The 13,029-nt window shown below is 36.8% G+C and overlaps 1 protein-coding gene across 1 annotated transcript in view; it reads right to left on the reverse strand.

The window, feature by feature from the left end:
- LOC138709479 (protein O-mannosyl-transferase Tmtc3-like) overlaps positions 1 to 12,538 on the reverse strand; it is a gene marked incomplete at its 5' end in the record, with an annotated part of 37,162 nt that extends 24,624 nt beyond the window's left edge. Inside the window, 5 exon segments of the mRNA XM_069840272.1 lie at positions 3,742 to 4,026; positions 7,188 to 7,370; positions 9,534 to 9,824; positions 11,674 to 11,767; positions 12,320 to 12,538. Of these exon segments, the coding sequence (XP_069696373.1) occupies positions 3,742 to 4,026; positions 7,188 to 7,370; positions 9,534 to 9,824; positions 11,674 to 11,767; positions 12,320 to 12,538 (1,072 nt within the window).
- Positions 12,539 to 13,029: the final 491 nt, after the last annotated feature.

Here is a 13,029-nt window from a genome sequence, read left to right on the forward strand (position 1 = left end):
AATGTGAGGGAAAGCAGGGCTTCAGCCAAAAGGCTGCGAAACATCAGAGCACAATATGGAACAGAGTAATATGAAATTCCATATCAATAAAAAAGAAAATCAAATTATTTCTGTATTTAATGCAAAATAGTCTTACTTACTGGCTTTTAAGGAACCCGGAGGTTCATTGCCGCCCTCACATAAACCCGCCATTCGTCCCTATCCTGAGCAAGATTAATCCATTCTCTATCATCATATCCCACCTCCCTCAAATCCATTTTAATATTATCTTCCCACCTACGTCTCGGCCTCCCTGAAGGTCTTTTTTCCTCCAGCCTCCCTTCTAACATTTCTGGATTCGCCCATATGTGCTACATACCCTGCCCATCTCAAACGTCTGGATTTAATGTTCCTAATTATGTCAGGTGAAGAATACAATGCGTGCAGTTCTGTGTTGTGCAACTTTCTCCATTCTTCTGTAACTTCATCCCTCTTAGCCCCAAATATTTTTCTAAGCACCTTATTCTCAAACACCCTTAACCTATGTTCTTTTCTCAAAGTGAGAGTCCAAGTTTCACAACCATACAGAACAACCGGTAATATAACTGTTTTATAAATTCTAACTTTCAGATTTTTTGACAGCAGACTGGATGATAAAAGCTTCTCAACCGAATAATAACAGGCATTTCCCATATTTATTCTGTGTTTAATTTCCTCCCGAGTATCATTTATATTTGTTACTGTTGCTCCAAGATATTTGAACTTCTCCACCTCTTCGAAAGATAAATTTCCAATTTTTATATTTCCATTTCGTACAATATTCCCGTCACAAAACATAATCATATACTTTGGCAAAATAGACTATATTTAAATTTTCATAGAACAGTTTTTAAATATTATTATTATTATTATTATTATTTTGTTCGCAGCTCCCTCATTAACTGCAGAGGTCTGCCGCTTCCAGTTCAAATAAAAGACACATAAAAACAGCCACATGTTACCAACGGCATAGTAGATCCAGTTTAACTTCATCACTGGACATGAAAACCAGATGTGACGATCTACGGAATTCCTAATGCATAGTGTAGAGAGACAGCAAAATCAGACCAGAATGAACAAAGCAAACAAAAGCAGCACCAATTGCCTAAAGATTTCCTTAAAAAAAAACTCAAGCACCATCAGCTGAGGGGAATTGCAAACAGTGATGCCATGAAGACTGTGTTGGACACAACACAGCAGGATGTGTAATACATGCAAAGGTTTATGATAAGCCTAGGGTCTGAATACATGCGTCTCAGACTTAGAGGAAACAAGGCACACAACACTAGCAAACAAACAGAAGTATAACCAACGAAATGGAGGAGATGCTTCTCAAGAAGACGTCATTGTTACTAGAGACTGACCAACATCCTGAAAGAAAACTTACAAATTAAACCAAACCCTTTAACTCTATTAAATATAGAATATAATCTAAATTTAACAGAAGAAATACTGAAATCAGAAGTAAGCACTGAAATACTAAAACAATTGTCTTTAGAGACAATTAATATCAGGTACCCTCCACAAAACTGGCTTCATTTATACACCGACGGATCCTTGATCTCCAGAGAACAAGGTGCCGGTGCAGGTGTTACGTGCTGTCTCTTCTCACTTTATAGATCTCTTGGATATGGAACAACAAGTTTTGATGGAGAAATCACTGCAATAAGTGAAAGTCTCAGGAATCTTCTATGCCACATCAATAAATTTAGGAATGCAGTTATATTGTCAGACTCCAAAGCAGCTATTCTATCAATAGTCTCTAAACACACACCTTCATCTCAAACAGCAGAAATAACTAAAATGCTCTCTCAATTAATATCACTCAATAAAAGAATTGTATTCCAATGGATACCATCCCATTGTGGAATCCTGGGAAACGAGAATGCGGATGCTTTAGCAAAGAAGGGCAGCACTGCTACTTACAGACCTGTTACTAAATCTACATATTACTCTGTGAAAAGATTTATTAACTCTACATACTTAGACTTCAACAAACAAAATTTGATAACACAATCCCAAGGAAAAAAATGGAACTCTCTGCATCATAATCCACAGTTAATTCCCGATTTACCACGAAAATCGTCTGCAGCTGCATTTAGATTGGCAACAGGCCATGATTGTTTGGCCAAATATCTGCATAAAATTGGAATATATCAGTCCCCTAACTGCCCATTGTGCAACTCAAACCAAGAAATGGATTCGGAACACCTCAATATCTGTGCTTCAGTGGCTGGTCATGATAATATCTTTGAAAAATATTGGAGTGCAAGAGGTCAAATGACTTCATTGTCAATTGCCTGGCATTAGAAAACATCAACAACAACATCCTGATATCGAAGGAAGGTAGAAGTCTACTCAAGAGTACAGCCCCAATGCTACAGAGACTGTTATACAATACGAGAAATAATGAATGAAAACAGAGCAAATAGAGGAGAACATCAAAAACAAACTCTGGCAGCAGTTGAATCAGGGAATGGACAGGTCAGAACATCAACCAAACAAGGGAGAACAATAAACACAAGGCTAAAACTGACAATGCAATGACTGAGGCCGACCAGAAAATGGAGGCAAGGAAATCTCAGAACGCATTTTGTTGCCTACAAAAGAGAAAACCAAAGACTTTAAAATTGGAATCCTCTTCTCATATCGAGAATTAATAGACCACGAGAACCTTCTAGTTCTAACAGCCAACAGAAAACTTGAAGCATAACTCTGACTGCAAATGGAACAACAAAGGAAAATGAAAATGGACAGAATAAACTAAATATGGAAGTAAAGCTCCTGCTATGGAATGTTCATAATGCTAGGAGTCCCATAACTCCCCTAAGGTGAACATTATTGTTCTTGAATCATTTATTGTTATTGTCCATTTTAACGAAATTTCAATATAAGAAAAATAATTTCACTGTATCCAAAATTTTGTTATACCGACTGACTGTACCTGTTGTGCCAATAACACTTTAGAACCTCACAAGCAGGGATCATATTGTAGCAAGATAATGCCAGATCGGAAACCGTAGTTTTCCTAAGGAAAAGCAATATTCAACTCTCACCTGTTATTACCAGACTTATCACCCACAGAAAATGTATGAGATATAATCAGATGACAGGTGCAGCAATTGGACAGCCAATCCAGATGGACTTTGGGTATGGGTCAATGATGCATGGCTATTTAACACACTATTAAACAAGACCCAGCTCAGGATGGTGATACCTGTTTTTAGGAAGTCTTATGAAAACAAAAGTGTAATAATTTCATGAGTTTTTTTTTTTCCATTGTGCTACAGCCCTTAAGGGCCCAGTCCGACCAGCTGGCTGCTGGCCTCACGCCCACATGCCGAAGCAGAGGTGGACGATCATCCAACCAGAACAGAGGTATCGTGTGATTAGCACGATGATCTCCCCAGCCGTTATAGCTGGTTTGCTAAACCGGATTTTCGCTACCTATCATAGCTCCCCAACTGCATCACGATGCTGGGTGGGCACCAGTCCCATACACTGGCCGAAATTTCATGAGAAAATTTCTTCCCCCATGAGGACTCGAACCAGCGCGCATTCCGTAACGCGAGTCCTAGGCAGGATGCCTTAGACCACGACGCAGGACAATTTCATCGGTATAATCTTATAAAAATCAAGAGCTTAACTCGAATCATGCTGGTGTTCTGCTTCACATTCCATTAACACTGCAGTCCATGCAACTGCTGTGTGGTAGAAACTTACATTCTCTGCTGCATCCAGATCTTTAATATTGTTTATGTAGATATCACCGAGGAGTATGAGCCCTTTGATGTGATCAGGGTGAAATTTGACGAGCTGATTTAGGAAGGGCGCTGCCTCCAGAGGTCGATGATCGTCTGCTAGCAGCAAGGCCAGATTGAATAGAGCACTGCGGAAGTCTTCTTTCAGCTGAACTGCACGTCTGAACCAGTGCTCCGCTCCTGCTATATCCCGGTCGTCCATTGCCAACATGCCCAGATTGAAGTGAACTCTCTCATTGGTCGCATCCTGCAACATTTCCAATCAGTGATATTCAGCTCTTGCTGGTCTCAAACCAGTTGTAAAAGGAGTTCCTGTTCATCAGTGTCATGTACCATTCACTTAGTTCGACTGCAAACCCAGTTTTGATAAAGTGTGACATAGCCTAATATTATATGTTTTGTTCATTTTTATTTTTAATGTCCCATTCACTTAGTGATACATTTGTGGAAGAAATAATTTGATTACATAGTGTATTTATGCATGCAAAAATCACACTTCTTTTTTTAACAATAAGATTAAAATTTATGGCACTATTATTATGTGTATTGTTGGTCATGAAGAGGGTGAACAAGCGAAAGTGTTTTACAACTTTTGAAATTATACTCATATCCATTATTGTGAGATGCCTCTCATAAGGAGTAAGAAAACCAGATCAAGAAGGAATGTGTTAGGATCAAAGCAAGTATATTAACCTGTAGGAAAGTGAACAGAAAAATCCATAACCTTAAGAACCAGTTTTTTTCGCGAAAAACAAAATTGAGAAATTATTTATTAATAACGGAGAAAAATCATATCATCACATAAAATTAAAAAAGGCAAAAACTTAAATAGAAGTGGGGTCAAATCATACCAAGTGGTTCATGAATAAATTAATCGGTAGCTTGTCCATTTTAAAAATGTTTATTATTTAGCAGTGATGACCTCTATCCAAAAGTAGACAGAAATTTGTATTAGTTTATTTTTATTAACCTTCATATAAAAATGGCAATCATTTTTGTATTAAGGTATTCAATATTTTTTACTTTTGCAGACAGTTGTGGTTCAATGCGATGCTCAGCTAAGAAAAATGATAGAAAGGTGGAAGAAAACACTATTATTATTTTTAGCACATTCAAAGCAACATTTTATGTCCTATACATTTTTACCATACTTCTCTTTGTATTAATTTAAAGTTAAGGCCAAAGTCGATTACCATATTTAAGAAAATTAATTATTTATTATTTTATTTTTTTGCAGTGGAAACGAACGAAATATCAGGGCTGTCATTTTGTTAGAGAAACCCTTAGGAAAAAAAATATGTGAATTCTCTTACTCGTCCCCCTTTTTTTAGTTAGAGCAATTTAAAAATGCTCACTTTTCAATTTTTGTCTTATTTGAGCTCTAATATCTCTGGTGAGGAACCTAATAAAAATTTCAAATTTTTAATATAAAGAGTATTCCAGGACAGGTATAAAAAAAAAGAAAAAGAAAAGAGGAATTTGATATTCCATGAGGAACAAAACAGACAAAATTAGTGAAAAATGGGTTTAAAATGTCGTAATACTTGTACGATTAAATACTGCTATTTTTAACAAACCATCATATTATAAATACAGTTGTTACACTTACTAATTGAATACCTCTCTCAAACAACGTTGTAACCCACACTTTTATCAAAACTGGGTTTATGGTTGAACAATTTTTTTTTCATTTTAGTAGGTATTTTACGACGCTTTATCAACATCTTAGGTTATTTAGCGTCTGAATGAGATGAAGGTGATAATGCCGGTGAAATGAGTCTGGGGTCCAAGACCGAAAGTTACCCAGCATTTGCTCATATTGGGTTGAGGGAAAACCCCGGGAAAAACCTCAACCAGGTAACTTGCTCCGACCGGGAATCAAACCCGGGCCACCTGGTTTCGCAGCTAGACGTGCTAACCGTTACCCCACAGGTGTGGACAACAATGTTGTAACTGATGCCTGTTTTCGATTGTGTATATTCACAAGGCAGAAAGTTAGTAGGCAACTTCAGAGGCAACCATACTATCATGTGGCACTGTGGAAAACAACGTTGTAACCAATATAGCATGGCGGGCATGGAGGCAAACTGTCAAGTGAGAGCGGACAAATACAAGTTAAATAAAGGAAGAAAACGCAAAATCAATGTAGCTGAATGGAGTGATAATGAAAGAAAAGTGTTACGAGATTCTGGTAACCCTCATAAAAGCATGAGAAATGCCTTCTTTCCAGGGAAATTGGGACCTAGTCAGGTGCACAGAACAATGTTGTAACCCATGTGAGGACACCTGAATCTCTATTTCCATTAATAGCTACATCTAAAATTGCTAGAATAACTATGTAACCATTGTCCTCACTTTCATTGCTCTAAGACAGCCCCTTCCAGTGAAGAAAGAAAAGAAAAAAGATCTATTGGACATGTGTCAATGTATTCCCCAGGAGAACCTCTACTTTTAACAAAACTTACTAAATAGGTCGAATTCTCATGCTGATTCTCAACATTCCAGTGTTAAAATAGTATGTGGAAAAAATTTGAGTACTAATGCTTCAATTTACCATATTTAAAAAAACATATTCATATTAATACAATGCACTGGAACGAGAGAAATGTTCCTGGCAGATGACATGGATCATAATATGCAGAGACTAAAAGGAAGATTATACTGTAAAAATTGTTGTCTTAAATGAGGTTACTTTTGAGAAAGTGTCAAGGTTCCGATATCTCGGCTCGATAGTCACCGAGGATAACAACATATTAACTGAGATCAAGGATAAAATAGCCATTGGTAATCGATGCCTCAGAGCATTAGATAAAATTATAAGAACCAGATATATCTAAAAAAAAAATAAAGGTGAGGATTTATAAAACAATTATTAAACCTACGGTGACTTTTGGAAGCGAAACCTGGACTCTACCTGAACGAGCAATAACCATCTTAAATACATGGGAAAGGAAAATTTTAAGAAAAATTTATGGCCCTATTTATGATAAGGTAGAGTGGAGAATTAGGACCAATTCTGAACTACAAAAACTATATAAAGATCCAAGTATTGTCACTGATATAAAAATTAGACGGCTGGAGTGGCTGGGCCACATTATCAGAATGGACAATAATAATATTCCTAAAAGATTACTAGGTGTCACGCTAAGTGGTAAAAGAAGAGCAGGAAGACCTAAACTACGATGGATGGATGATGTTCAGGATGATCTAGTTAAAGCAGGAATTAAGAGATGGAGACGGAGAGCCCTAGAGAGGGAAGATTGGGCGGCAATTCTTAAGGAGGTCAAGGCTAAACTAAAAGGGCAGTATGACCACAGATGATGATGATGAAAAGGAAGATTGGAGAATGCTGGGTTTGCAGTGAAATACCTGTCCTTGAGCAAAACTGTAAGATAAAAGCGTGCTCACCTTGCGTAGCAGCTTGAGCAGTCTTTCCCTGGCCACTTTTCGGAGTTCTGCACGACCCAGTTCTTGTAGTAGTATGGCAGAATTGAGTAAGGCTTGTTCATGTTCAGGGTCAAATTCAAGGGCTTTGTCCAGATAGGCAAGAGCTTGCGAGGCCTTCCCCTGCTCTAAGAAAACCACACCCAACTGAAACAGAATGTCCACAAACTCATCTGCATGTTCCAGCTTGTATCCACTTTGATAGTTTTACCTTCAAGTATCAATCATTATTACTAAAATGTGAAATGTGTGCAATTCAACTGTGGCTCAGTGGTCTGGCTCTAAAATCCACAGTGACACTTGTGACGGACAAAGGCAACTGTTCTATGAATGAGTGGGGTTGCCTGGGTACACAGTGAACCTTAGTGTAGTCAGCCAGTGGGAATGCGCCTAGCTTCAGGGTTAAAGCAATAGATCTTGAAAGGTTGCAATGCTGGGTCGTAGTTCCCCTCTTCCATTTCAACTATATAAAGATTGCAGAACTTCGTGAACTTATGGATGGTTTAAAGCTCAGATTCTGTGTACAAGTAAGCTTGAACAGACACAAGGAATGGAAAGATCAATGTTAATGCACGCAGTTGCTGGTAGTTGTAATGTGTGAAAAAGAGACAAACTCCTAGAACTGATGTTACATCAATGTTAGTGAGTAGAAGTGGGAACTGAGAAGACTACTTCTTTTTTGTTACAACTATACGTTGTTGTTGTCTAATGCCAAATGATCGACAATGAAGCCATTTGTCCTCTAACACTCCAATACTTTTCATAGATATTTTCAAGATGAGCTACTGAAGTAGACATTTTAAGATGATTTAAGGGTGAATATTCTGAAATGGGCAAATATGAATAACAAAACTGGAAAAAAATATATTATATTAAATTGTCTACTTTTTTTCTCACATTGGTTACATTTGCTCCTATTATTGAAGATTCTGGTATTAGTTGAGCTTAAAAAAATTTTTATGTGAGATTTTCTAATTTAAAAAAAAGCCAAGGGATTGTTATCTTTCTCTTACAGCCCATTGTTTAAGGTATCTTCTAAACTTCTGTACTTCAGATTTCACTTGTCTTCGAACATTTCTTTTTTCACGATCAGTCATATCTGCTATTTTCTTTCTTTTTTTATATTCTTTGCCATAGTCCCTTTTTTTCTGCAACTCCTCTTCAGTCATATTTGCCCTCTGTCTCCGTATCTTCTCCCTTTCATATTTCCTACTTTCATCATCAGACTTTTTTTTCTTCTCTATAAACAGTCACATGAAATAATATTCGAAGTTACTTTATACACCCCTATTTAATAATTGTATGTTAAATGAAACCTCGTCCCACAATAAAGGGACAGACGTTACAGGGACCATTGTTACAAATTAGTATAATTTCCGCAATAGTTCTGACAAAATAAATCGTTAAAAATATCAAGGAGGTTAGATTTTTTAGTCGACAAACATTGTAATGTTTTGCATATACTAGGAAAGTTTAGTAAATACAAACTATATTTAATGCCACCTGCGACCAGTGGTACCAATAAAAAACATAACATTCAGTCATCAGTGATGATTTTTGTATTTTTCAATAAAATAAATTACGATAATGGACGAAACGTTTTTCAACTGGCGCCATGTTGACCTCTCATCACTACCAACCGTTAAAATTTACCACATGAAGCAAAATTGTCTTTTGTGTAGCTCTTTTATTTCGAGGGACCGGCGTTACGAAATTTTTGGGGACAAGCTTTACATTAAAGTTGTGTCCTTTCAGAATTAAACAAACAACAATTCTGTATTTTAACTATTTATTTTTATAATCTTGGACGAGGAAATAAAATCAAATCGAAACATTCCGGGAAAAACTTAGTAAAACAGAGTAAAATGTAGTTGGGGACATACGGACCATAGTTACTTTTTGACGTTAGTTTTTAATTATAAATTTTAAAATTAATTCTTTTATACTTTGTTTCCAACTAAAACATGTGAGAGTTAGTTAATTAAACGCAAAAGTAATCAGTTAACATTTTCAAGAAACTCCTTAAATCAGCCGGGACATACATTTACCCATTTCAGAATATTCACCCTTAAATCCATTTCTTTTTGTAAGTCACATGACAGACAATTTGGAGATTGCTATATTCCAATTCTGTGCAAATGCACAATTATATGTAAGAGCCAACATATTCTTCTACACAATGGTGAATAAGTGCATTATGAAGATTGAATTTCTACATTTGTAGGTTTGAACTGACTACGCTGCTTCTTCCTTACCTACAATGAAGACTAAAATTTCAAATATCAAACCTAAATATTAAAGTCTACTCACATTGTAATATATGTCAGGATTGTTGCTGTCATAGAAAAGCGCTCTCTCATAGACTTCCTGAGCTTCCTTGGTGCGGTTCAACTTCAGCAGGATGTCCCCCCGATTGATGTAGGCCTGTGTGTAGTCCGCCCGCATGCTGATGGCTTGGCGGTAGAGCATGTCTGCTTCTTCCAGCCGAGTCTCATTGCGTGCAATCAGGTTCGCTAGGTTCAGGAACACATTCAGGTGGTTGGGAGCAATGCGTGCTTGATATGACTCCCCTGGCTTAGCCTTTGGAAGCAGAGACTTTGCCTACGAAAATAAAAACATATTTTACATTTTTTTGTTACTTAATACCATTTGTCAATATCGTAGAACTGAAAGCATGAATTACAGTGACTAAAAATCATTACTTACTTGGAATAATGGATCAACAGACTGATGAGAAAGAAAGGATTGAAAGAGGGAGATTGTGATGACAGGAACAACTGGACAATAAAGACAATTGATAACAAAGAGGGCGGCCACAGAAACATAAAGAGGTTGGCTGCTTTTTTTTAATTGAGTGCCAAATGGTACAGTTGTCAGCATAAATTCAACGTGTACATGAGGCACAATAATACAATTAAAACTAATTCTGATGTTGTGATATATAAAAACATCCATAATAATCAAGATTTAGAATGTTCATTTATATTATGTTATGTACAAATGCTAGTTGATTGAAAAATACTGTAGGTATCACATATAATATTAATATATGCCAAATGCATTCTGTATCTCCTTGACAGCTGAATGGTAGCGTGTTAGCCTGCCAAGAAAATGTTCAGTGGTCAACTGCTAGCTGTGACTGCTTTTTATTATTACATCTTTGCAATCTGAACCTGCACTACTCAGAATTCTACGTTTCTGGAATACATTCTGGGAAAATTATATCATTCAATTTGAACACCAGTGATCTCTATTGTGAGCAACTCCTTGCAGTCTAGTGGGAAGGGGTACACTAAATTGTAATACTCGCACAAGCATATTATAAGACTGAAACAGTTATATAGACCAGAACAATAATTATGATTGTCATTTATAATGTATGACTAGCATTATCACTATGTATTGTACTCTGTAATGAATGAATGGCGGGAATACGGACAGAATGTTTCAAAAGTTCGAGTTACATAAAATCGTCTTAAGTTCAATAATAACCCAGATCACATATAGATTGCTCATTCCTATGTTAAAATCGGTTGCACTTTGAAGAGAACAACCGCCAGAATCGCCACCCGTCTGCCGTAAACGAACACAAGATGGCAGTACAGTCGCTAATGCAATTCAAATAGGAATTATGACGTGACTCCTTATGTAACAACTAGATGGCAGCATAGTAAACCTGACAAAAGTTGTTACCGTCAAAACCTGTAACGCCAAGCAATCTGGGTATATATGATCTAGAATAATAATTACAAAGTCTAGCTCAGGCCTGCACGAGGTTTGCGCTCTCCGAGCCGGCTCACAGCTCATGACTGGAATGCAGATATTAGCTGCGCTCTGTATAAGGGTGGACTGGAAGAAGGGGTGATCTCGTACAAAATATACACAAAAGGAAGTACTATTACGAGTGTTCATGAAATGAATTCCCTTTCAGTGTTTACAACTATCTTGGACTATTATTAATTAATAAAGAAATATTTTTTTATAGAAATAATAGAAATTCTATAGCTACTTAAATATAGACTATGCCATCTTAGAGGTTCTGATTTCATGACAAGGCATCATACTGGTACAGGATAATTAAAATTAGGCCTGTTTAGTCACTGAAGTGAAATTATTAACATTAAACAAGTGTGCGCTCACTGAACGACTGTTCTGTAACCTGGCCAAAAATATTGGCCCCGTCTCTAATTTTTGTCAGATAGAAGAGTTGGCCAACTTTGTTAGAGGCAACAGTGGCGTCACATGAAGTAGTGTTGTGAAGCTGCAGCTCTGTCTACTCGTCATGAAATATAAATGACATCTTTTTCGTCATTCAGCCTTCTTGAAGTGATATTCCTGAGTATTTAAAACTCTCGCCTCTTTTCTATAGGTGAATCTGGGCACAACACATGAAACTATCTGCTAGCTGTCCGAATTGTTAATATGCATCTCCTAAATATAACATTGTTACCTTGAGATATGCATCTTCTGCTTCTTTGAACATCTTCAGATGATTGAATGTTCTTCCCACATTAATGTGTGCTCCAATGTCATCTTGTTGAACACTGAAATATAATAGAGAAAATAAATTACTTTCAGATTCGGTGTAATTAAAGTCAGTGATATATGGCCTACAGTGAAACCTGTCTTAATTATTACATATTACACCCTTCTATCATGCGACCACTCCAGTTAGTGTACAATTTTTCTAGAAGCAGAATATGATATGTTTGTTTATTTCTGACCAATGACTGGGTAGGCCTTTCAGTCATTTATAAACCCAATCAATAAAACTAACTGCCATAAGACTTGTGGTACATTTACCACATGTTAGCAAAATTACACTAGTAGACGAAATATTGACTTAATGTCCACTTTTTCAGTAATAACTTTAACTTATCTCAGTGCTTAGTTTAAGCCAGTACAGTAAGTCTGTCAGACAACTGGACCTAATATACATGGACTTGATTTCAGTGGGTTTTGTGTAACTAGGAACAGACAGCTGCCTGCAATCTTGTTTGTAGATCTCTCATTCATGGAGAACGAAAGGCTTCTTTCAAGGGCAACAGACAGCTTTAACTGTCCACCGCAATAGTCATGAAACAAGTCACTCATACCTCACAGCTTTCTGGAAGTACTGTAGCGCCTCGTGGAAGCGGCCCTGGCTCTCCAAGGCATGTCCCACGTTGTTGAAGAGCTTTGCATTCCTCTGATTGACTTTGAGCCCTGCCATGAAGATGGTGTACTCGGACTCCCAGTCCAAGTTGCGTGTATAGGTCTTGCAACCATGCACCAGCAACAAGAAGCCAATTGACAACCATGCGAGCTTCTTATACCTGCAACACACATAAGCAAGACTTAAAAATAATATATTATAATAAAACTTTAATTAGTTTATTACTAAGAAACTGTAGCAGTTATTGATAGGATGACAATCATTAACTACAGTTCTTGTCAACTGACTGAATTCCAAAAGCAAGTACTAGACTAGGAAAAGGAGATCAATCTACAATTTGTAATGTATGTAACACTAAGTTAAAACCATGACAGATGTTATGCATCTTTTTTCATAACACAAAACATAATGATGTTAAGATAATATTTTTGCTAGTTTATGTAATTACAATGATATTGAAATTTAGCAGTCACCACCGACTTCACGTTTCTGATAATCCTACTTGTCTGTGGTGTAATAATCATGATGAAGATCTGGAACACATTCTTCTATACTGTCCATCCATAAACCACAAAAGAAGTAAATTAAAATCATCAGTACCAGTTGCAGAAGACACAGCCCTGCAGTATATATTGACTACACCCCAACTCT

The sequence above is a fragment of the Periplaneta americana genome, chromosome 11 (genome assembly GCF_040183065.1).
Source record: "Periplaneta americana isolate PAMFEO1 chromosome 11, P.americana_PAMFEO1_priV1, whole genome shotgun sequence".
Classification (NCBI taxonomy): Eukaryota; Metazoa; Arthropoda; class Insecta; order Blattodea; family Blattidae; genus Periplaneta; species Periplaneta americana.